Genomic DNA, 24,202 nt, shown 5'->3' with positions numbered 1-24,202 from the left:
TCAAAGATCCACACTTTCAGATCTACACTTTATCTGAATCCTTTCAATAGTAATCTTTATGTAGTTTGCCTTCACATTTGAGTCAAATTCCCTTTACATGCATGAGGAACTTCAAGCAACTGCTGATTTTATTTCATAATGTCAGGCCACACGGTTAGTGCTGCGTTAGGTTTCTGCTAAGAAAAAATTTTATATTTTGCACAGCAGCTGCTTCGCATTAAAATCATTTAGCTGATTAAATACAGGGCAGCCTTTATTGTGACGTTATCTGAAATCAATCATGGAGTGTGTGTCACTTTAATCTCTGACTGTTTCTTTGCTCTCAAGTCAGTTTCAAGATGTTTTGGGAATATTGCTTAAAGGACCGTGTTTGATTCAGATAAAGCAAATTGTTTCCAAATAATGCAAAAATGTGTACATGTGGAGTAAGCTCCTAAATAAACGGCTGAAGTTTCTAACCATAACCGCAGTGTAACAAACAGAAGAATTAACTTTCCATGCACCAGAGAAAAGCATAAAAGTCTGTTATTTTATAAACTGGGCACACTGTTGTTGAGTGTTTTTTTCATGTCAGCTTGTACTGGTTTCTTCTTCAAAGTAGTCTGTTGTCTCATTATCTGTAACATTTGTTTTCCAGAATAAAACAAATGAGAAACAAAAGCAAAAATATCATCTAATTAACAACTATAGTTGCTTTAAAGTGTTTCTGAATTCTTTCTCTGGAAAACATCAATGTTTAACAACCAAAACTGAGTAAAACTTGCCATAAAACTTTAAATAACTTAGCTCACCAAGTATGTGTAAAAGGTCATTTTTAATGGTTATAAAATTGTATCTGTTCTCTTAAAACTACAGAAGATCCATGCATTAGAGACAAATTTAACAAGCATTTAGTTTTAATGCATTTGGCATGTGGACATATTGCAGCAACAACCTATATACCGTACTAAGGCCACATGTAGAAAAACATCCAGCAATCTATTGACTGGAAAAAAGAAAAAGAAATACACTCAACGTAGATGCAAACAGCACAACAATAGGTACTGAAGTCCAGGACCATCTAGCAACCACACTAATGCCTATTACTCAATGAGGTATATATAATGTCTTCAATGTTTAGTTTGTATCATCACTTATACATGCTAGTAAATTACATATCATAGCCTGGATATTTTAAGGAATATCTCAAATACATTAATCTTTATATATGTGTCCACCTGCAATAACAAATAATGAAATAGATGCAGACAGTGTGCAGTGCATACAACTTTATTTCTAAAGAGATCATCGATAAAGGGTAAGATAGATAAATATTGCTGTAACTGGCCACTTCTCACTCAATATTGGTTTGTATTCATGAGCAGCTAATTTCTTTACTAATTTGTTTAGCTAATTACTGAAAAAAAAAGAATAAAAATGGATAAAAACTGCAAAACACTTAAAAAAATGTAGATGTCCTGTCCTGTCACTTAACTTGTGTCTGAATGAATAAGATTAGTTTTACAAGCTGAACACTCAAAGTTTAAACCAACCAAATCTCTGCTACTCTTGTCAAACAAATTTCCATTCCTTGTAGAATAAACGGCAAAAAGCAGCTCTCCACTCAGGGTACAATATAAATCTTTCTTAACATATTAGTTGTTTTTAACCATGACTAAACCCTGCTGATGACTTTCTTCAGACTACCTTCTGCGTATATTCTTACTCAGTAAAAGCTCAACAAAGCCTTGCTGTGTTCACTGTGAACAGTGACCTCCGGTACTTCCCTGCAGCACCGCCATAGTTGCGTCATTAGCAGGAAGCCTGTCCTTGCTGGTGGGTCTACAGAGGCCTGATTGGGCCGATAAGGAAAGAGACTCCTGAGAAAAATCTTCTGTGAGGAGGCACTTCCTCCCTCATGCATGCTGGGCCAGCGCTGAGTCTGAACACTGCTGCCTAGATCTGAAGCATGTCAACCATATATAGGCCTGTTGCTTCTTAATGACACTCTTTCACCTCGTTACTTTAAAAAAAATGTATTTGTGAAATAAGCCTTGCTACAGTTAAGTGGCAGTCAGCTTAAAGTAGCAATTTTCTTTTCTTTTCTTTTTAAGGCATTTGACTTTCTGAGGTCTCTCAACAATCCCTTCAAGTAAGTTTCATTCCACAGAATATTTTATTGAATTTATCAGTGTCTCATATGTTCCTAATATAGATTTAATTGAAATAAATTTATGTTAGTTTAATTCAAATGTCCGAGGGGTTTCTGAACAATCAGAAGTTCACTCCTGAGGAATAGAGAGCGATGGCCATTCACAGAACTGCTAGATGTTTTAAACAATCTTGTTTGTATATATTTAAAAACTCTTGACGACTTTCCATAAAACTACAACAGAAATGTGAGAGCATCCTTGTGTTTCTGCTGAGCAGGAAATTCTGTCATTCGGTCAATAATCTGTAGTTTTGAAACTGAGGCCACATCTGAGGTCAATAACCTTCTGGGCAAGAAGGTTTTGTTTTCTGATCATTTCAGCTTTAACACAGCAGAAGAAGTGATGACACTCTGCATGCTTTACAACGATGACATATTAAACAGGAATGCTGTTCTGTAGTCTTTCTGTAGTGGCTTTGTTTTCCAAATATTTCTCTTCCTGCAGTGTGTCTGCAACACCTGCATTGACCTGTAAAGAAGTAACGAACCACCAGGAACATATTTAATATGTAATAATATATAGGTATCCATTTCAAATCTCGTGATCAGGCTTTGATCCCCATTGACAGCTTCTTTGGTTTACACAACCACACCCACTTGCTGGTCTAATATGAAATCATTGCTGCAGCGTGACATGTGATTACTCTGACCTCCTTTGATAAAGCTCACTCGATGTTTTGTTCTGCCTTGCATAATTGGCAAAGATTCAAGAGGAAATGTGATACTCTGCGTCATGCTGGATGCCTAAAAGGAACAAGAAATTTCAAAAGTGAAATTAATACTCCCTAATTACTTAATAACCTATTTAAGGAACCAATGGCAATTTCATTGGTATTTCATTGTTCTTTTCAGTTTTAATTATAATTGCAACTAATTATATTGCCCTTAATTATAAGGGCTGTTTCTTTGGAAACACCACCCATTTGTTTCTGTAGGTATGCTAATTGTAGAAGGAAGCATCTAAACAAAAACAAAAACAAAAGAAAAACACGTTACCTTGTGGTTGCATGACAAATGGGTTTTCTGTTTCTGTTTCTTTTGTTTCTTTTTTTTAACCTGTTTACCTGTATAAGCTCAGAACTGTAACAAAATATGACCAGGCTAACACTGTAGTTTCTGTCTGAGTTTCTCTCAGCACTTAATTAAAGAGCTTCTTCTATTTGGGGGGGGGTTGGCCGGTGCCTATCTCCAGTGGTTACTGGATGGGCGCGGTTACATGCTGGACGGGTCAGCAGACCATCACAGGACAACAAAGAAAGACACAGGACAAACACACACACACACACTTATACCTTAACAAATAACACAAAAGTAATGCTTTCAAATTTTGTACCTGGAGAGAGAGAATATGCAAACTCAGTGCAGAAAGACCCGTGACCAAGACTCCAACCCAGGACCTCCTTGCTGCAAAGCAACAGTGTCACCAACCCAAACATATTACCTATAAAAACCTATATTTCTCCTCATAGCGTTGTCAGCTCTGCTCTTCATTCTTGATTGTTCATGTTGGTGACTTATTTCCTAACAATCCAGCCCAACCTGCTTCAACACACATTGTTTAAAACCCCAACAGTGACCCATTATGCTGGTGTTCCACATGAGTGAGGAGCATCTGAAAACACGACTCAGAGCCATAAGCAAACTTTTTCACCCTCCGGAAACCTGTGTTTTCTGAACGCCACTTATCTTTCTGCACGGCTGCACTATGTAATCCACAGGTTTCAAGACGCAAAAGACAGGAAGAGAGGCAGATAGGTTCTCCGTACATACCGTTGGCACACTGGTGTTGACAGACCAGCAGCCCTGGACGTGTGCAGATGTGTTCCTAATGGCTATATGTTTTGGGAGACAGATGGAAAGACAGGTTGGGGGGAAAGGTGTCAGCCTGTCAACCTCCCTCCCCCACCCTCCTGCGCCCTCTCTTCTCCTCACATCCACCAATGACATGCCAAAGGGGGGGTGTGGATGGACGAGCTGCTGAGGGAGGAAAAGTGGAAGCGCAGCAAGAGGACGAGGAGGCAGAGGAGGAGGAAAAGGGTGGGAGGGGAGAGATGACAGGGGGAATACGAGAGATGAAAAGAAAGACGTGATCCAGGTGTTCACCTCACAGCTCTAAGTTTCACGCTGGACAAAAACTACAGCATCATTTTGTCTTTCAGATGCACATTTATCTCTGGTTGCACGGTCTCTGACCCACGAGAGACCTGAAAAGCAAACCCACTTTCACAGATTCTCAAAAAAGGAGAATGAACACGCTACACTTTAAGCACCATTTCCCTTTCAAAACACCACACCTCAATGCAGACGTCAACAAGCCCTCTTCAGTTTTCCAGATCTGCCTGGTTCCAGTACAACATATGGAAGCTATCTATAGTGTCCTCATGGCAGGGTTAAAGAGAACGCTTCTCTGCAGGAGAAACACAGGGAAAAAAGACAACAAGAAAGACACTGACCTTCGAAGTCTGATATGATCCCTTCCAAGTGAGCGTTGACAGTGGAATCAGACATTTTGGGGGAGAAAGTGTGTGTGTGTGTGTGTGTGTGTGTGGGAGAGAGAGAAAAAGAGAGGGAGCAGGGTTCCCTTTCTTCCCCAGCAAGGAAAAGTCTTCCTGAGCCGCAGTCCCGCTTTTAAACAAATCCCAAATTAGGAGCCTGTGCAGCTGAGAGGAGAGGAGGTTAAACGGAAAAAGAAAAAAAAAACCAACAAGAGTTGAGCTGCTTGATCTCCCTCTATCTCCCCTCTCTCTTAAAGCAGCAACTTATTTTTCCTCTTCTCCTCCTTCTTCTCAACTTCCAGAGCTTGGAATGACACCCACCAGCCGCCCTCCTCCCTCTCCCTCTTTCCCTCTTCTAGCTCACAGCGTTACCCCCCCTTTTTTTCTCCTTCCCTCCATATCTCCCTCCCTTTCTTTCTGCAAAACTACTCTTTTTATTTTTCAAACAGACAGCTCAAATCATCCGCGTCCTATCAAGATCACATGGCTAAACACCATGTCCCACAAGTTTTTTGCAGCCTACAGACACACATTAGAATAAATATCTGCTTATCTTACTGTGGCAGGAGTGGAAATAAAATAGCTGTAGAGGATCCAGAAGTCCACTTTGAACTAATACAACCAGGGCACGCTCACACAGGCGGTGAGTGGACACTCTGGAGGCAGACATCAATAAATGAGTTCCCTAATGACTTAATAGCTGCACGAATGAGTGTCTGTGTGTGGGGGAGGAGGTGGAAAGAAGCGGACAGAAGGTGAGTGCTGGGGGATGTTTGCATGCGTGTATGTCAATGAATGTATGTCAAGAATGCAGCAAGATTATCTGCAGCTCTCAAGCGAATTTAACCAAAACTGATGATGCACAAGCACCTCTGGGTCTGATTCCTCATGCATTGGTTTAGGTTGACCCCACGCCTCGTGCAGCTACACCAGACTCAGACATATGCTGCAAAAACAACCACCAAAAGGACCCTTTATTACTTACAATTGAGCTTTTTTTTTCACAAAACAATCCAGGATTAATATATGGAAAACACGGTGGAGGATCTGTGATGCTGTGGGACTGTTTCTATCCTGAATGCATTATGAAACCTTTTGGTGTGTATGGACTTGCTTTATGCCACGGTGTTTTAAATAAAAAATAATTCTGTTCTGTTCTATTTTATTAAGGATGGCTTCTGTAACACAATTTTTTTATTCTAAAGATTGTTATGGAAGCCAATAAATGTGCTGGAGTTTTTAAGCAAAAGCATTCCTGACTCATGTAAGAATTAAAAAAAAGCACTTTGAGTATTAAAAGAAATTGAGACAAATATTTTTTTATATATAATTTGGGTTTAAGTTGCAGTTGATTTATTGCATTTTAATGGAGCTGTATGGGTTAACAGTCCTTGCAATAGCTGCACTCATGCCTAAGATTTATCTGTGTTTACTTAAGATTTTCAGTGTCTTGAACTCACAGCGACCGTGCTGCTTACATTGGTATCAGAGTTTGCACGTTTTGTTGACTTCGGACCACAAGCACACAAACCAGAACGCTGATTCTGAGTAAGTATTTACTGTACTACAACATTTAGTCTGAGATTCAAGTTACACTACATTGATTTAACTGGAACTGAACAGAGCAAAGAATGAAATCTACAAAAAAAAGAAAAAGAAAAAAAAATTAGCAGTGGTCACATCTGGCTAACACAGATAGCACAGGAAAGTTGAGTCTTTCATCCTTTAAGATTACAAGCATTCCCATAATGCTGCCATATCTCCCTATTCAGATGGAAAACTATCTGTAGCATCTGTTCCCCTTCACTCACAAAACCTAACTTCCTCCACCAGAGGTCAGTGTTGTACTAATATGTCAACCCCCAGTTGTGAACACACAGTGTGAATGGGAGCAGTGTCACTACTGTACTGTTATTCAATCTGCAAATAGCTGAAGATGGAAACATGAGGAGAATGTTGGTCCAGACACACCCTCGACCCAAACAGCACATCCTGTCAAACACGTGTGTGAGATTCCATCACCGTGCCACAAACACACACAAACACACACACACATCCAAGGGTTACCAAACTTTTTCAACTTTGTTCTATCTACAAACTTTGATTCATACTAGTAGAACTTTTATGTAATAGCCAAACGTGACGTTCTGCATATTTTTAGAGTAGAAGCAAAAAGCCGCCCCAAGTCTCTATAACATTTTTACACAACTAAAGGATCCCGCAACACTTGAAGCTCTGAGAACCTAACGTTCTTAACATACCAACACATTTCAGAATATTGTCTGTTAGTGAAGTTCTTTCCTCAGTATTTCAGTTGTTACTGGAGATTTCACCACACTGGATCTTTATCCCTCTCCATACACATTGGAAGTAGCTGAAGATGTGCAAGGTATGTTTGGATCACACCTAGACCTAAACTGAAACATTGGTTATTTTTTAAACTGTTTTCTCAGAATCAGTGAAAATTTCTGTGAACATATACAGTAAAGTCAAGCTACAGTTTCTCAGTAAATTTTAATTGACTGTGGTTTATGTTCTTCTGGATGGTGAATCTCAGTCACAGTCTAAAATATTTGGCAGTCTCAAACAGGTTTTCTTCAAGAATTGTCCTGTCGTCAATTTTCAATCAATTTTCCCATCAGTTTTGCCCAGTTTCCCCATTTCCCAATCCATTTCATTCATTCATTCATTCATTCATTCATTCATTCATTCATTCATTCACTCACTCCTTGCTTCAACAAAGAAATCACATATGCAGGCTGATTAGGACTGCTAGTTTACTGCAGAGCATTTTGCATGTAGGACAGACTAAGTTCTTGTCTCACTTCATGAAAACTGCAAATTTCACTCGCTTTCAACTATAACTTTTTTTCTTGCTTCCTACAGGTCAGATTTGTAGAGTACGTGAATAATAGTTATCATATCAGCAGTTTATTCTACCTGGGTTTTGGATCTCTGCTGCTCCTCCAGAGTTACCCTCAGCCTGTTGACTGCTTCTTTGGTCCCCCTGTGTGATCCATCGTAAAACCAAATCGAAACACTTCCTGACATTCAACCACCCGGTTTGACACCACAAATAAATCAGGAGATGTGCACGCTCACTCAGAGCAATTTGGATCTATCTCTGCTACACATCCTCACAAGCCCAAACAAGCCCACAGAGCGCTAATCCAATCTTCTGTAACAACTGTCGCAGCGGGAGAGAACCGGGATGTTTTTCACCCAGAAAGGAGCTTCATTCATATCGATGTGCATCCATTGCATTCATGACATGATGTGATCCACGGCATCCGCATTGTAATTCAGTTTCGAATCAAAATCTTGAATTTATTCTTCTATTAATTTAAAAATGGGGAGGTATATTGTTTTATAATGTTCTCAAATAGACAGCTGCTGGTGTCAGGTTGCACAGCAGCATACAGATGATGAGAGACAGAGACAGCCGCCTGCTGCTTAATGTAACCCAGAGAGCCACCACCACCCCAAAGAGGCCCTTGGCTTTCCAGGAGGTGAAAAACGAGAGGAGTCAGAGGGTGCAGAGAAGAGAATAACTTCTATAAACGGATGCCAGGCTAGTGTGGCAGTTGTTAGGGCAATGCCAGGGCAACAAATTACAAATGTCAACAGTTGATCTCAAGAGACATAAACATAAGCAGTGGCACACAAATGAAAAGCAGGAGCATGTCCAAATGCCTGGAGGCAAGGTGGTTACCTCCCTAGTAGTCTTGCCTATGCCATTAAAAAGACATCTTGCAAACTATGGCTGCAAAAATCTGTTTCTTTTCAAAATACAGATGCAAATGTGGCAAAAAGCATAAACTGTTGGTCACAGGAGTCATTTTCATTTTGCCACGTAGCACTTGCAATTTAAATTGTGTTGCATTGGGATGCAGTATCTTACAATAGACTGGAAAAATTGCATGCAACTGTGAAGAGCACGAAGAAAGATGCATGTTATACATGTGTATTTGCAAATAAAACACTGAATAATGTTACGTTCGTGTCCAGTGCATAATTGTGACACTGTTGAAAGAAATCCACATGTTACTAAGCATTTTACCAGACAGAGAACAGAAACATGTAGAAAAAGGAAAAGCAGTGGAGGCCCAGGAGATTTTGACAGACTCCAGTCAACTTCTACGTACTTCTAACAAGAAATATATATATATACACAAATATATAAATATAGTGGTATCTCTGCCTAACTGATGAAAATACCACAACCACCAAACAGGTCAGAGGTTCTCACATTTGCTAATGAACGTTCCTGGAGGGCTTCTTTGTTTTTATCTCACAACTTTTCAGCGCCACGTTTATGTTTTGTAGTTTATTTTTACTGCTCTACATTCACTGCTAACGTTTATTTATTTAATGCTGCTAATTTAGCATCAGATAATGTTTTAAATGGCAAGTGTACTTTCTAAAAGTACAAAAGTTAATCTTCACAGTTTGATTGTTGTGTTAACATAGCTACAATGTGACACGATGAGTTTAATCTTTGTATTGTAGCTCGGTTTGTTCTACAGTAAATTACAACCAATTATCAGTTTGCTGATCTACTCACTAAGATGCATGCAAATTTTACAACAAGGCCTTTCTGTTTCATGACGGTTGAGTGTTTATTAAGCTCCAGAAAGGATATTTGTTTTGGGAGGCTGGGCTTTATGTGACAATGTACTCTATAAAAATGTCCTTTTGTTGATGTAAAAATTGCACCACTGACGTGTTAAGCTATAGCTACACCTCAGCACGAAGAGGAATGCCAATGCTTAAAGTTTAAAACTGTAAACCCACATGTTTACTATCTTAATTGGATTTTTGTCTTGTTATAGTAATTAATAACTACATTATGAGTTTTTTTTTTTTTTTCTAAAGCCATTATTTTCAGTTTTATGATCATGTGAGTTTGATTTCATTTTTGGGCAGTGGTTGTTATTTTTATCGTAAGCAGCGCCAGCAACAGAGGAAACTCCGGCTTCCTGCTGTGTTCATCCAAAACCAACAAAAGCTTTGTTGGCCTCAAAGCGGAAAACTCACCCATGAGTCATTCTTTACGTAGTGGCCCCATCTGGAGTCGGTAAAAACCATGAATGGTGGTGAGCACATTACCTATGTCTACTTATATGCAGATGCATGCATAAATTGGATTTGGCCCCACTGTTATATCAGTTCACATGGTAACCACCATAATAAAGAGACCCCACAGGGGGGGGAGGTGGGGATGAGTAAGGCAGGAAGGATCTCTGGAAAAAGGTGTGCAGATGTCTCCCCAGGTGCAAAAAGGGAAGTAGGGGGTATTAAAACAGAGCAGAAGATGTGTGGTGACACTGAACCCCTGCAGAGAGAGTATGTGCATGCTGTGAGAATCACACACAGAGAGCGAGCATGACTAATGAGAGAAGCAGCACGGCCAGTTTAAACCCCAGAAGAGAAATATCTGACTTTTAATTCAGCGCAGCAGTGTGCAGCTGAATGTGGGAAATAAACTCCAGAGAAAACCGGTGAGAATCTGCAACTTCTGATACGGGAAACAGTTATGTTACACATGCAATGTACAGGGATTTATTTACTGAAAATGTAATGGCAGAAGAAGCTTAAATGGGCTGTAATGCAGCACAGCAGAAACCTCCACATGCACACTGACTCCCTCCCTGACCCCCCTCCGGAGGCCTTACCCACATGGTCAAGCAGCTTTATCTAAAGTACAGCCACAGCTGTGAGGACAGCAGCTGCCCAAAACCAAATGTTAAGCATCAGCACCCGGCAAGGTTTTATCAAACGGGAACACCTGTCGGAAAACTGTGATGGATGCACACACACACACGCACACATACAGACACAATGGCATATCATTCAACAGCGTTTTGCTCCGTTGTTTTATTTGCATATTTGTGACGCAGGCACACACATGCCGCAGCCCTGCACGTGTGCATCTCAAGCGTAGGCTGGGATAGAAAACTGAGCGCAGCTGTCCATGACCAGAGATAAATCCCAGTTGGCCTTACTTTCTCCCACCATCATCTTCCCCCTTTTCTCTCACGGGTAACAGCAGTGTCAATAACAACTTAGCCAACATTTTGTATTGGCAAGACCGTCCTTGGTCTTGCCAATGCAGATGCACACTGGTCTATTCATCATGAATTGAAAATCAACCAAAAAAAAAAAAAAAAAGCCTAGAACAATTTATGCCCAGGACAGAAAAGTAAATCTTAATGTTTTGTCTCAAAAGATTTCAGGTAGTAAAAGGAGCTGCTTTGCAAAGAGCAACGCAGACACAGTTGACTTGATCAACTCTGCACCTCCACCTGCTGGGTGAAAAATATATTGCAAACAATTTTTTATTTATTTACTCTGAGTGAATTTGTGAAGCTTTGCAGCTGCCCGAACCGTCATAACTCTGACATTTGGAGGAGACTCTGACTGTGTCTGTGTCATATGAGTTGATCATCAGCTGACCACATGAGACTGGAAATTAACGAGACACGTCAGCCCCTTCATCTTCGCTTCGCACTCACTGGGGTTTCTGCTGAGCGTTTTCCACTGAGAAACACAATCACTGTTGAATCATGTTGGAAAAAAAGCATGCACAGGAAACCAATGAAGTCTTGAAAGCAGATTTGGACACAACGAGGAAGGAGCATAACCGATTAGTATGAGGAGAATTGATTTGGCTGAGGCAGATGGTAGGGAGAGCCACCAATAACACATCCAAATAGTGTGGAAAAGAAAAAATTAAACATGTAAAAACCAACACAGAGCTACAAACATTTTTCTTGAAACAGCTGACATAAAGTGTCAAATGTAGTCTGTTGTTCTTAGATTTATTGAAAATTTTAATTTAGTATTTTCCAAAGATTAGAGGGGGAAAGCTATTGTTCATTTGTAACTAAAAACAGCCCCTTGAATATTACAAATTCAAAATTTGTAGTATCTGCTTTGATACCTTGTTTCTTGATCAACAAAAAACAGTTTCTAAAATGTTCATAAAACTGTTCCTTTAATTTTCACAGATTTACTGTAATTTGTGGGGAATCTCTGCAATGGCAGTGCAGAACTGTGATGTATGAGGAAAATAACACCTAGCTGCATAGGTCCTCTTTTCTGCTACCCCTGAATAAAATCCAATGCATTGAAATTGCCCTGATAAATCGAGTAAGTCATAAACGTAATCCTCCGGTGTGTAATTAGTATAAATCCAGCAACTTAAAGGCCTCAGAGGTTTTTTGAACACACTGTCCTCAAGACAAAACTTGGAGAAGGCAGCATCATGCCATGAAATTATTATCTTTTATTTAATAAAAATTTAAACTGGTCAGAGAATGTCATGGGGAGACAGAGGAAGTTGAATACAGAATCATCCAGGAAGAGCGCTATTAGAGGCCAGGGAGGAGATTCACTTACATCCAGAGCTACAGCTGTGTAGCTCGAGATGCAGAGCTATTCAGATTATGTTTTGATCTGAGTGGTTTAGAACAAAGCATATATGTGGGCTAAAGTGGTGCCCCCCAAATCTAGACTCAAATCCTTTTGAAAATCTGTGACAAGACTTAAAATTCCTTTTCTCAGACACCCTAACTATATGATCACACTTAATGACATTTGGGAAAGACATAAGTGCAAAAACCCCAGGCGGGAAAAAGTTGGTGTCTGAGTATCGGTGCATTCTACATTTCTTGAGAGTTTTATTTGAAACAAAAAAAAAAATTGTTTTTTACATGTCTCTTAATAGTTGTGTCCTACTTTGTTTTGGGCTATTTAAGAAATCCAAATGAAACACAAAGTAGTTGGTGGTTGTAACTTTGCAATATGTAAAAATGTTTTGCAAGACACTAAATCTAACCAGAAGAAATCTGTGTACAGCAGAGTGAACATATTAACATTGAATGGCAACTGCATACAACTGGCTGAATAAGAGAAAAAATAATAATAATTTAGTGAAAGTTACTAGGAAAAGAAAATTTAGCAAATGAACTGATTATAGAAAATTGATACGTTTGGCTACCTGGGACGGCGGATCTTGTGGTATAGAATGAAAGCAATCACTGTTTCACCTTTCTTGAAGCAGAACATATAGAATGGTTTCTCCGAAACAGAAAGAGGTTACCATGAAGGTAGTCTGTTAGCTTCCTGTAAAGCCACAGATTTGTTGCATAACAGACACATCCTTTGAACTCCTCACATGGATAACAGACAAAATTTTCAGTGGTGAGCATTACATAGCAGAGATGCAAAAGTACTTCCCCACAGCAGCACGTCCAGGATTACAACACCTGTTGTTAACGCGCTCTGCATTCCCTCCTCCTTTACTCTCACCGCTCTGTCTGCCATCCCTTCTCTTCTCTCGTAGCCTAAAGTCATGACAAATGTTCCCACAGACGTGTTTCACTGATATCCATCACTCGCACAGAAAATTTCTCATGTTCTCACTGCATCCTTGACGTCTCGACCATTTTGGTTGCAATATTGTACCTCAGTAATAAACAGCAAAGGGACTCAAGGAACAGCAAGCAGGATGTCCTGACCTCTAGCCCTCAAAATTACAGTGAAAACTCCTGCCTTGCCTTACTTTTCTAAGAAAACAAAAGAAATTATAGGGTACGGGAGAAATATGGTGGTAGGACATGGCAGACTTGTGTCAAAAGGACTTGTGCTGCCTGCAGATCAAAGAGGCTCAACATAAATGAACCAGAGCACTGTCTTATTTCTAAATTATTGAAAATCCAGCACATAAATTGACCTAAGCCGAAATGTACATACACATATACACAAAGACACCACCTTGCCAGAAAACCTTGTACGTTATATGTTGGAAAATATAAACACAGTAATGCAGTAGTTAACAGTTAAAGCCTGTGGGAAACATACATAAAACTGTAATGACTTGCTGCAAAGCCTTGGAGAAAGTACATGGAAACAAGAGGCCACATTTCACACAACCTGAAGGTGTGGCAAGCTGTTAGGTCACACATATGACCTCCCTGATGGCAGAGGGATCACACATAATAACACACACACACACACACCCACATATAAACAGTGAGAAATATTTCTAAAAGGTTTCAGTTCAAAGTCAGAGCTTTTATTTGCTGCTTTGGGACTTTCTGTCCCGTTAACTAAAGGAAAGTCTGACCAAAGGGGCCAAAGTGCCAAAGTAGGTTAAAAAGCCACATGGGACAAGAGTAGTACTGTTCAAACAGAGCTCTTTCCTGTTTTCACACCCAGGAAGAATGAGGGAGAAGCAGACATGTCTGGATAGAAAGTGACATTTTGTGTCACTTCGGTAGAGTTACATTTTCTAAACTTTGATGGAAAAGTGTCAGGATGTGGTGATAAAGAGGAAAATATAATAGTAGGTTATCCGCAAAGGATATTACAAAGGAGACAGAAAAGACAGAAAAGGTTGCAAATCTGGCAGCTGTAGCCAAAGCTGCTACAAAAGCTCTGCAGAGCTTCCAGCTCCAAATCCCCCAAAAAGCATGCAGTCAGCAAACAGGCCAGAATGAGCAAGTGGAAAATACCACAGAGGGGGGGAAAGCAGACGGCAGCAAAAAAGTGTCTCGGTCGCAGAAAAGGAGCAGATCTAACTGCACTGAGGGGAGAAGTTGAGCTCCTCTCAGCTGAGAGCTTCTGGAGTTTGTCTTACCTGAGAATTTGTCCCCCTCCATAACGGGATCGCTCCCTCCACAGCCACATGTAGTGTCTGCTCTTTCACTCCTCTCTCTCTCCCCTCTTCCCTCCCAACTTTTTTTTAGACTTCCCTCCTCTCCTCTCCCGTCAATCGCTCCCTCTCTCCTTCCCTCGCTGGGTTCCTCTTCCTCCTCCTCTCACTCTCTCTTTCCTTTCAGGCTCTTGGTTCTCCCTCCCTCTCCTGGCTTTGTTTCCTTCCCTGCTAATGAATTCAGAATTACGACATCCCCATGTGCTGATCATATGTTGCATTTGCAGACTCTTCTTTCTCTTTCCTCTCCTTATGTAAAAAAAAATCTCTACACAAGACTGAAGCTTCATTGTATGTTGAAAATATAAACCATCAGCCCAGCCATGTGACATGGATGGGGTCTAATTGGGTGAAAATAAGCGGCAGGAAAAGAAAACTCTTCAGCTCCTCGTGTTGGAGAGCTGTGATTCATTTGATAACAACTGTAATCCTGTCAAGTCCAAAAACATGTCTGAGTTTCCTCATAGTGGCATAGATACAGCTCTGTCGTGGAAGATGATAGCCTGCTGAAATAATATTGGAGTCAGATGGAAAAGGGCAAAAAGTAATGACTAAAAAAAAAAAAAAACTTCCCTGAAATGTTTGAAGAGTCAACACAGAAGAGAAAGCCTTTCCATATTCCCAGCAACAATGAAAGGCACAACGAGAGAAAGAGCGTGAGAGATTTAAAGTGTGATGAAGCATCAACCCTCGCTCCGAAATGTGTGTTCAGGAAACTGAGATGACCTCTGACTGTTGGCACGTCCCTCAAGCTGTGCATGGGGTCAGAGGTCACATGGTAAGCGTCTGAGCTCTGATAGAGAGCTCAAACACACTTAGACATGTCAGTCTGCTGGCTTGCGCAACCCTCACCAACCCACTGACCTGCTGCATGTTTGTAGGAGAACTTTCATTCTGGGGGATTTTTCTGGATAGCATTTCTTCAGATTAAGACAATTAGCTGAGAGTTAACGAGTGTGTTAAAAAGAAAATCTGTACGTTGGTGCTCCCAAATAGCCAAAGAGCTGTAGTTATAATGTTAATAAATTAAACACAGATGCATTCTCCTTATCAATTTGACGACTTCTGACAGAAATTCAGAGGGATTTTAGGAGAAACGAAGGAAAAGCATATTGCATGTTGAAAGACTAACAGAGAAAATAAAATTAAAAACCAAGTATCCATTTCACTTTATTTTTATGCATTTTTTGAAATGGTCTGACACAACAAAATCTATTAAAACACTTCCAAGGTAATAACAGGACAAAATGTTATTGTGCCCAGTGGTACAAATAGTTTTGCAAGACACTGATTATAAAACCTTTCTGTAGATGTCATTTCCCTCAAAATTAATCCATCAGTCCGTTTTATACAGCGCTTTTCAGACAAGCAAATAGAAGAGAGAAATTGCATTTATATAGGTTAAAATACATATAACAGGTCAACAACCACCATATGATGTTGGGTGGTTTCTATCACGGGGCACTGAGATTCATCACAAGATGTAAACCATTTACTCACCATCACACTTTACACTTTTTGGTTTACTGACTTTTGCTGTTCACATGTGGACTATTGCACTGGATGTTGGGTGGTTTCTATCACGGGGCACTGAGATTCATCACAAGATGTAAACCATTTACTCACCATCACACTTTACACTTTTTGGTTTACTGACTTTTGCTGTTCACATGTGGACTATTGCACTGGATGTTGGGTGGTTTCTATCACGGGGCACTGAGATTCATCACAAGATGTAAACCATTTACTCACCATCACACTTTACACTTTTTGGTTTACTGACTTTTGCTGTTCACATGTGGACTATTGCACTGGATGTTGGGTGGTTTCTATCACGGGGCACTGAGATTCATCACAAGATGTAAACCATTTACTCACCATCACACTTTACACTTTTTGGTTTACTGACTTTTGCTGTTCACATGTGGACTATTGCACTGGATACTTTTCATTTATAAATCTCTTACTGGCTTACTACCAGTGCATCTAACTTCCTATTTGTCACATAAAAAAGCAAATACAATAGTATTTGCTTTTTTATGTGACAAATAGGAAGTGTCCCTTCAGTACATGCAAAACTTGGGGGGAAAATGGCTTCTTTTTTATGTTCCTTCTTTTACTTCAAGCAAATGACTGCAGGACCTGATCTCTGAATGACTGTTCCTGCCCTTAATGTTTTATTGCTAATATTTGTGTTTTTATTTTACAGTGTCTCAGTATGACTCCCATGCACAAGTAGCTACAGTAAAATAAACAAAAACATTTGGTGGCTTTGGTCTGTTTCTATGGTCATTTTTGTTGTCCATTTGCCTTTCATATGTTCAGAATCAGAAAGCCAACTTCAGTGGCCTGCTTGATGAAAAATGGAAAAAAGGTACGTTAGCACCCTCAAATGGTCAAAGTATGGAATTGTGATGATGCAAAAGGACATAGTCTTAATATTTCTTCTGCAGCACCAGACTTGTAATCATTACAGTAACCTTGATTAATAATTCTCCAAGCTTTATGAAGGACTTTCAGTTTTCATTTGGACTTGGACTGACTCACTTTCTGATTTACTTTTTCATCTGCGCATAGCAGATACAAAAAGCAAAACTGTCTGCTCAGATCAACAAAGCAAAAAAACATGAATCAAGATTTAAGACAGCAAAAAAAAACCTATAAAAAGAGGAACCGAGAGATTCATGCTCTCTCAGCTGATCATCTACCATGTGTCATGTTTTTCTGTGAAATGTTTTTTGTTGTTGCTGTTGGAAATACTCCGGTTGGTGCTAAATTCAAATTTGAGGTTGTATGCTCTTTGCAATTTTCTTTTTATAGAAGCAACAGTAATAGACGCTGTCTTTGTGACAGGTTGCTACTTACACTGTCTCCTTATGCATATATGTTGAAATGTACTGTCACCATAATAAAATAAAGCAAATTCTTTAAAACATAAAGTGTTCATATGTGTTGCTTATGACTTGGTATAGCATGTGTGTGCACTGAGATGAAGGATTTAAAACTGAGGTCGGTGTCGGTGCCAGGAGTGGGTAAATTACTTTTAGCATTCTTTCACAGTCCTATATCTTTTCCTTGTTCAATAATCAACTGACCATCTGGGCTGAACATTTAGTCCTCAATAGTCAGTCTACAGGAGCTCCCACTTGACAACAGGTCATACCGTCCGATGTTGGAGCCATCTTTATCAACTTTATCAGTGCAGACAGAGCTTCTGAATAGCCTGAGTTTAGGAAATATGGTTAAATGTGATATTTGAGTATCACTTGTATAAATGTCCGCAGCATTATGTGCTGTATTTTTATGTTGCAATGTTCATGCCACGATTATTTTTAATTTAACAACTGAAACTGCCTGAGGTGGCTGAAAATCCCATCATGTACACTGAGACATGCACAGAAAGGTGATGTTAATGCGTTGTTTACTTTAAGCGGTGTACATTTGTATGCCAATGAAACCCAAGTCAGAGACCCAGCAGTGCGTTAAGTTGTCTGCTTTGTGTAGACATGTAGTTCAGGAGCCTTTCTTTGTTTGAATGATTTATTGGTCAGGGTTAAGTGCCCTAACAACCAACTAAACATTCCTCTGAAATCGGTCAAGTACTGGAATGAAAAGTAGAAAAAAAAGTGAAGAAAGAAAAAAACATGGAGGAAACATTGCTCAAGAACACTAAGAGAGCATGCGGAGGTCTCGATCTTTGGAAGCAAATTATGAGGAAATGAGGGATGACTCAAGACAGAGTACTGTAAATTATGGACTATATGGCAGCACAGTGTTGGTATGTCATCTAAATGTGGAGATCACAACACTAGGCCTATTGTTACAACTGAAAAATCTCCTTCCTTCCTGTTTTTCAATTAAAATTTGATCACTATTTGAAAGTAACCTCCATGCTTGTGGGCTCGTAACTCTGCTGCGCTAGCACATGCTTTGCATAAGGGCATCTCCCTAAGCCATGCCAGCCATCCCACAGAAACACACACACACATGGATAGTGGTAAATGCCCCTACATCAGGGAAGTCTGCTGACAGTGAGGACTTTATCCACACCTCTAAGCACTTCCTAGCAACTTGTGTGTAAGGTTGTACATACATGTGAGCTAAAGCAAATTTACTTCACCTCCAAAGTCTTGGAGTGGTTTTCAGTCATATCAAGGTAAAGCATGCCCATTTATGTACTTTCAAACACATAAAAACTTGAAATAACCTCAGCCAGTAATGGTTCTTAAGCAATTGGGAAAACCCCATTTGTTTGCTCCCAACCCCTTATCACTCTCTGACCCATAGACAGCCGAAAAACAAAGACAGATGAAGTAGCCCTCTTTGCAAAATAACTGAACTTTTTCTAGGAAACATGTCAGAACAATTAGGAACTCAAGAGATATTTATGCACCTGGTGTTTGCTCAGAGGTTTTAAATCAGATACAAGCTTCACAGTCATTAGCCGCCCTTTACACATTGTGCTCCATGGTAAAAAGAAAAAAAAAAAGGCACACCATAGAGCAAAAGCAAACTTATTCTTGTTGTAAATGACATATATTTTTTTTCTGAGTGCTTGTGCCACAGTCAAATTGTGCAAATAATTGATATCGCTCAATATTTTTCAATGATAACACGCTAAAAACGAATAAATGCCAGGCATAAGCAGACAACATACGCAACCATCAGAATGAGTTAAACAGCCTCTGTTTTTACCCTTATCCTTTGTCTTTTTCCCTCTGTGTTACATCCTGAGGGTCATTTTACAATTCAGCTTTAGTGAGGGCTGCTGTCACACACGCTGTAAACAATTTACAGAGCCCTCAGCTGCAAGATTCAGCTTGCATGCTTCTAATATTGTGAAAGTCCTCTAACAAAAGCACACCTGAAAATCACATGGTGAGATTTTTTTTTTTTTTTTTGTTGCTCACTACATCTTAGATTACCTGCAGCACAGTTAAACCAACATCTGAATGCTCTGTGTAAATATGCTAGTTGTGTTTTCTTGTTTGTGCATTTAGCACTAAAGTGTCTTTTAAATTTGCACACAACACAGTACAAGCAAAAACCATTTAAAAATAAACCAATGTTAACTCCAAGGTAACAAGAATGTTGTCTGATCTCTGACTTTTGCCTTTATCAGTGCATCAGTTCCCTGCTGCTCCCCTACTATCAGCTGTTATCTGTACAGGAAGGAGTCCGCCCTCAGCATTGGAGGTTATCAAAACTAATTTCTGTACACTTAAAACTAAAGGTGCAATATAAATAAGTGGCTAACCACAGCACTAACTTCAAGTTGTGTAACAACATGTAATTTCTGGCACCATTTGTTCCTGTGTAGGAAGTGACAACTAGATCTGTCATTCATTTATGTTGACTAAGAAACAGAAAGATTGATGCAGAGTGCAAGAGCAGCAACTACTCTGACATTTAATACAGTTATAGCCAAGACTGTTCAGACAAAAGACATGAAAACAACCTAAAACCCAAGAGGAACTGAAAGCTGTCTTGGTTTATTGGTTTAATATTAATGTTTAAAATTTCAACTCTAAGTTTGTTTAATTGTTTATTGACTTTATTAGCATATTTATATATATTTATTTACAGGTTTTCTGGTTAATTTAAGTAATACCTGTTTTTATCAACTATTTATTCAGGTTAGCTTATGTATTTAGTTTTATTAGTGTTTTATTTATTTATTTATTTATTTATTTATTTATTGTGCATCTGATTTCATGTCACACTTGATTGATCAAAACAAAATAAATAAAATCCCCATTTTATTTCTAGCATGTAAAACTTCCACAGAGTCTAAACACCTATATGATCGATGAGCATGTACTTCAAAGAAATGTAAAAATGGAGTTATGTATGATGAACGTAGAAAAACAAAGCAAAACAAAAGAAAAACAGAGGCGCAGTCTACTTACTGGGGCTAGTAATTTCTCTTTCTGTTCTTCTTGTTCGAGCACTGGCTGATCGCACTGAAACAAAAAAAAAACAAGCAGGACAAGTTAATAAAATCTACCTTGTGAATCCAAGGAAACATTCACTAAATTAGCATTTGTTTGAACTTTACAGCACTTTCTCAGATCCAATTACTCCAAAGTGTTTTACACTACAGTCATTCACACATTCACAGTGGTAAGCTACAGTACATTGCAGTTTCCTGAGGCAGACTGACAGAAGCAAAGCAGGTGAAGCTTCCTGCCCAAAGACATAATGGCAATGAGGACTGAGATGGATGGAGAGGGGGCTCGAACTGTCAGGCCACTGGCTACAAGATAACCTCCAACTGAGGAGGCTACTGAGGCCCTGTAATAACAAGCCAGATAACTGGAGTAATATGAGATGGAAAATTTGAAGTGTACAGATTAGGCTACCGTGTCAGATTCCTTTTTTGTTCAAAGAAACGCTGAGCTTGATAATCTGTTATCTCTACAAAAAGGTTCAATGTGTTTCTTTTAATTTAATGGAAAGAATGTTCGAGTTTAATCTGTCAGCTCACAATAGCTGCTTCCTCTAAGCCCCTCCTTCAAGCTGTTTCTGTAGGCTTTCTGTAAGCTGTTTCCTTCACGCTGTTTCTGTAGGCTGTTTCTATGATAGGTTTTGATGTCTACCTTGACACTGTTAATTAATGACACCCACCTGACTATTTCTTTAATGACTTGAACATGGCACATTTTAAAAAGTGTGAGTTTCAGAGGAACACTTTAGTTTCAGCGGATGTTTGTGAATCAGATTTAAACAAAATGTTGATATTTATCCTCTGCATAGTTCACAGCACTGTCTGGCTGAAACTAGGAATTGGCAAACATCCTTGATGCACATCATTCCTGTAGAAAATGTGTCTCAAAAGTGAACTCTGATTGAGTTTTTATTTCAGTGATCATGAAAGTTTGATTGCATGATGATACTAAAGTGGGCTTTGACACCATTGTAAGTGTTTCAGTCTTTAATGCAAACATAAGACATAAATCTGTGACGTGCTTCACTCTGTTGTTCCAAGAACAGGAGATAGAAAGATGTTTCAGGTTGCCTGTCACTCTTCTCTGCTTCCTGTCCCTTCAGTACCGACTGCTGCTTAGATAAACTAAGTTCATCTTCTAGCTGATGAGTCAGCCATCCCATCCTGTTTTGAGTTTCGCAGAAATCTTTCTTGTACCACAACTCAGCAGATGGTGACAATCAGTCTCTGCTCATTAGACCAGCAAGCTCTATTTTCCACCAGGTTTCATGACAAGTGAAAATGGCTTCACTGACGTGGAGGAGTTGAGTGTGTCACTGCTTACGGTGACTGGAAGATGTGAATAAAGCAACTTGTTAGGGACTTAAGGATGATAATTTTGTTAAATTATTGACACTAACAAAGTGTGTGCACCCTAATGTCAATGGCTATGAAGTGCAAAAAACTGGCACCATTTTCAATTTCTACTCAGAAGTTGAATTTTAAAGGTACACGTGAGAAAAAAAAAGGTCTGCAGATATCAAAATGTACTTTCATGCATCACTACTCCTGCTTGAGTAAAATTTCTGGCTACTCTACCCCCTGCAAGAAACTTCAATGAACAATAACTTTGAGCAATAAACACATTTTGACCAAAAATACACCAGACCCAGACATACACCTACAGTTTATGCTAAAGTGAGACTTTCTATTCATACAGAAACTTTGTTATTCTAATGTTATTTTTTTTTTATCTGCTTGAACCTTTTGGGCCAGTGGCAATACTTTGCTCAGGTTCAACATGCGTCACCTTCTATAAGTAATAGTTTTCAATTCAAAGATTTATTTGAAAAATTGTTGCATCTGCCTGAATCTAATCATGTTATTTATTTTTTAGATGTTATGATCAGTTGCTCAGTAGTTAAGTAACATTTTTACCAAATTCCTTTTTCTTGTTTGGTTTCTTTTTAGTTTTAATGGAGTACGGTGCTGTATAATATATGAAGTAGTGCTACTATAACTTGTGCTAACTGTTTTGTTATAATCATATTAGTCAAAGTCATATTATCAAATTAACAATCAGATGCAGAGAAAGTGTGTCTATTCATTTCATTTAGGCCAATATTACTAACTGTAAAGGTTGTCTTATATGGATGAACAAATTTGTGAAAGAAAATATGTTGTAGATTGGAAAAGACTTGAGAATGAAAGTCAAGATCTAAATCTAGTGTAGAATTTGTTGCTGGAGTTAAAAACCAACCCTCCTCATTCAATCTGACTGACTTTCAGCTCTTTTGGACAGGAGAAGAGGCAACATTTTCTATGTGTGCAACGCTGGTCGACATCCCCAAATCAAACTGGCAGCTGCAGTTGTCACCGAAGGCGTTTCTACAAAAAATGGACTCAAGTGCACGCTCCACTTTTTAGATAAGCAGCAATCCCATGAGTTATAATTGTGCAAGTTGTATTTGTATACATCTCATAGTGTGAAAGGCATATAGAGGTGGTCCATCCAATCTGTCAAGCCTTGCAGCTAAAAACATGTCTGTGCCTATAAAGTCTTCTACGGGAGAAGAAAGCCTGGAAAAAAAAAAAAAAGATAAATAAACAGGCTCGCAAGTATACGCCCTTCTTGAACATACACTGACTCTTACTGCTCAAGTAAAACACTGCAACAAATAAACATGCAGAAGAATGAGTAGTAGCAACACCTTCATAAGTGGAAGTGCTGTAACTGTACAACATTACCTGTGGTTTTCACATGACAGTAAAGCAAACACGCACTACATAATTCAGTGAGTCTAAACTAAAGCCAAAGGAGTAACATCTGCAATGTGTTGGTAGAAAAGTGTGGCTGTCTATAGTATTAACTTATTTCTCCTGCTCAGTCTTCTCCGAGGCCTCAGACACACACACAGAAACAACAACCTTACTTCCTCTGGAAGGCTTTGTAGTCTTCTTTTGTCATACTTTTCTCATGAGAGAGTTACGTGCAATAGAGGTCAACACACTTACTTGTGTTAACACTGAGAGATAATTTGCACTTCTCAGGGATGATACAAGTCATAAAATATCTCCGTGTTTGCACCAAGACTCGGCTGATTAATGTAATTTGTAATGCTTAAGGAGACCTATAATACTACGTTTGTGGCTACGCACTTATTTAGCTTCTATTTAGGACAATTTCTGGCATATTTTCTAATCTTCTAAAATACAATGGTCCTAATGCGGTGGACCCTCCTGTGTAGGTTAGGGTCAAGAATAGACTAGTATTGGTTAAGGTTACTGTTCTTCTACATGTGTGAAAAAGGACGGAATAGGTTTTAAAGTATGCAGTGCCTTTTCACATCCTGCTGAGATTTTTGTGTTTGCTCAAGGAGGCCACGCGGCTTGTGTTTGAGCAGGAAGACAGGAGGTGAAGTATCTTCCCTCTTTTATTCCCTCCCCCTTTTCTCCCTTGACCTCGTTAAGGGAACACCCTTCACTTTAGAGTGAGGCAGCGTTTCGATTAACACATAAATCTGTGGAGCTTGTTGTAGACATTGCTGAAGTAAAGCTACAATGATTCTTTTAAAACCTAGAGAGTGATATTTCATGTATAATGGCAGGCATTCATTTCAGTCAATTATCTCATTCTGCCTACAGCCTTCAACAGACTCTTTACTGTCTAACACTGAGAAGTTTACATACACGTATCATGGAGATCATTGTCATACTAATTTTGGGCGTTTACAGGCAGTTGAACTTCAATGATAACGTAAGAGACAAAAATTTGGTCCATAGGATTAAATTTATCTAAAATGTTCCTCAATCCACACAGGCATGGTTGGATTAAAAGTAACTGAGGCCAGATAATCCACCGATCTTAGGTC

The 24,202-nt window shown here is 39.2% G+C and overlaps 1 protein-coding gene across 3 annotated transcripts in view; it reads right to left on the bottom strand.

Annotated features, from left to right (window-relative positions):
• The window catches only part of LOC114159742 (septin-9-like), a 93,569-nt gene that overhangs the window by 62,472 nt on the left and 6,895 nt on the right, over nt 1-24,202 (bottom strand). Inside the window, exon 2 of one of the 3 annotated variants that reach the window (XM_028041847.1) lies at nt 20,314-20,367. In XM_028041847.1, coding sequence (XP_027897648.1) covers nt 20,314-20,367 — 54 coding nt within the window. Of the gene's footprint in view, nt 1-4,644; nt 4,957-14,329; nt 14,455-20,313; nt 20,368-24,202 lie in introns of those variants that run through there. The other 2 variants (XM_028041851.1, XM_028041848.1) reach the window with 2 other exon arrangements.

Source organism: Xiphophorus couchianus, chromosome 16 (genome assembly GCF_001444195.1).
Source record: "Xiphophorus couchianus chromosome 16, X_couchianus-1.0, whole genome shotgun sequence".
In the NCBI taxonomy this organism is placed as follows: Eukaryota; Metazoa; Chordata; class Actinopteri; order Cyprinodontiformes; family Poeciliidae; genus Xiphophorus; species Xiphophorus couchianus.
The sequence above is the reverse complement of the archived record's forward strand: the minus strand, read 5'-3'. Positions and strand labels throughout refer to the sequence as shown.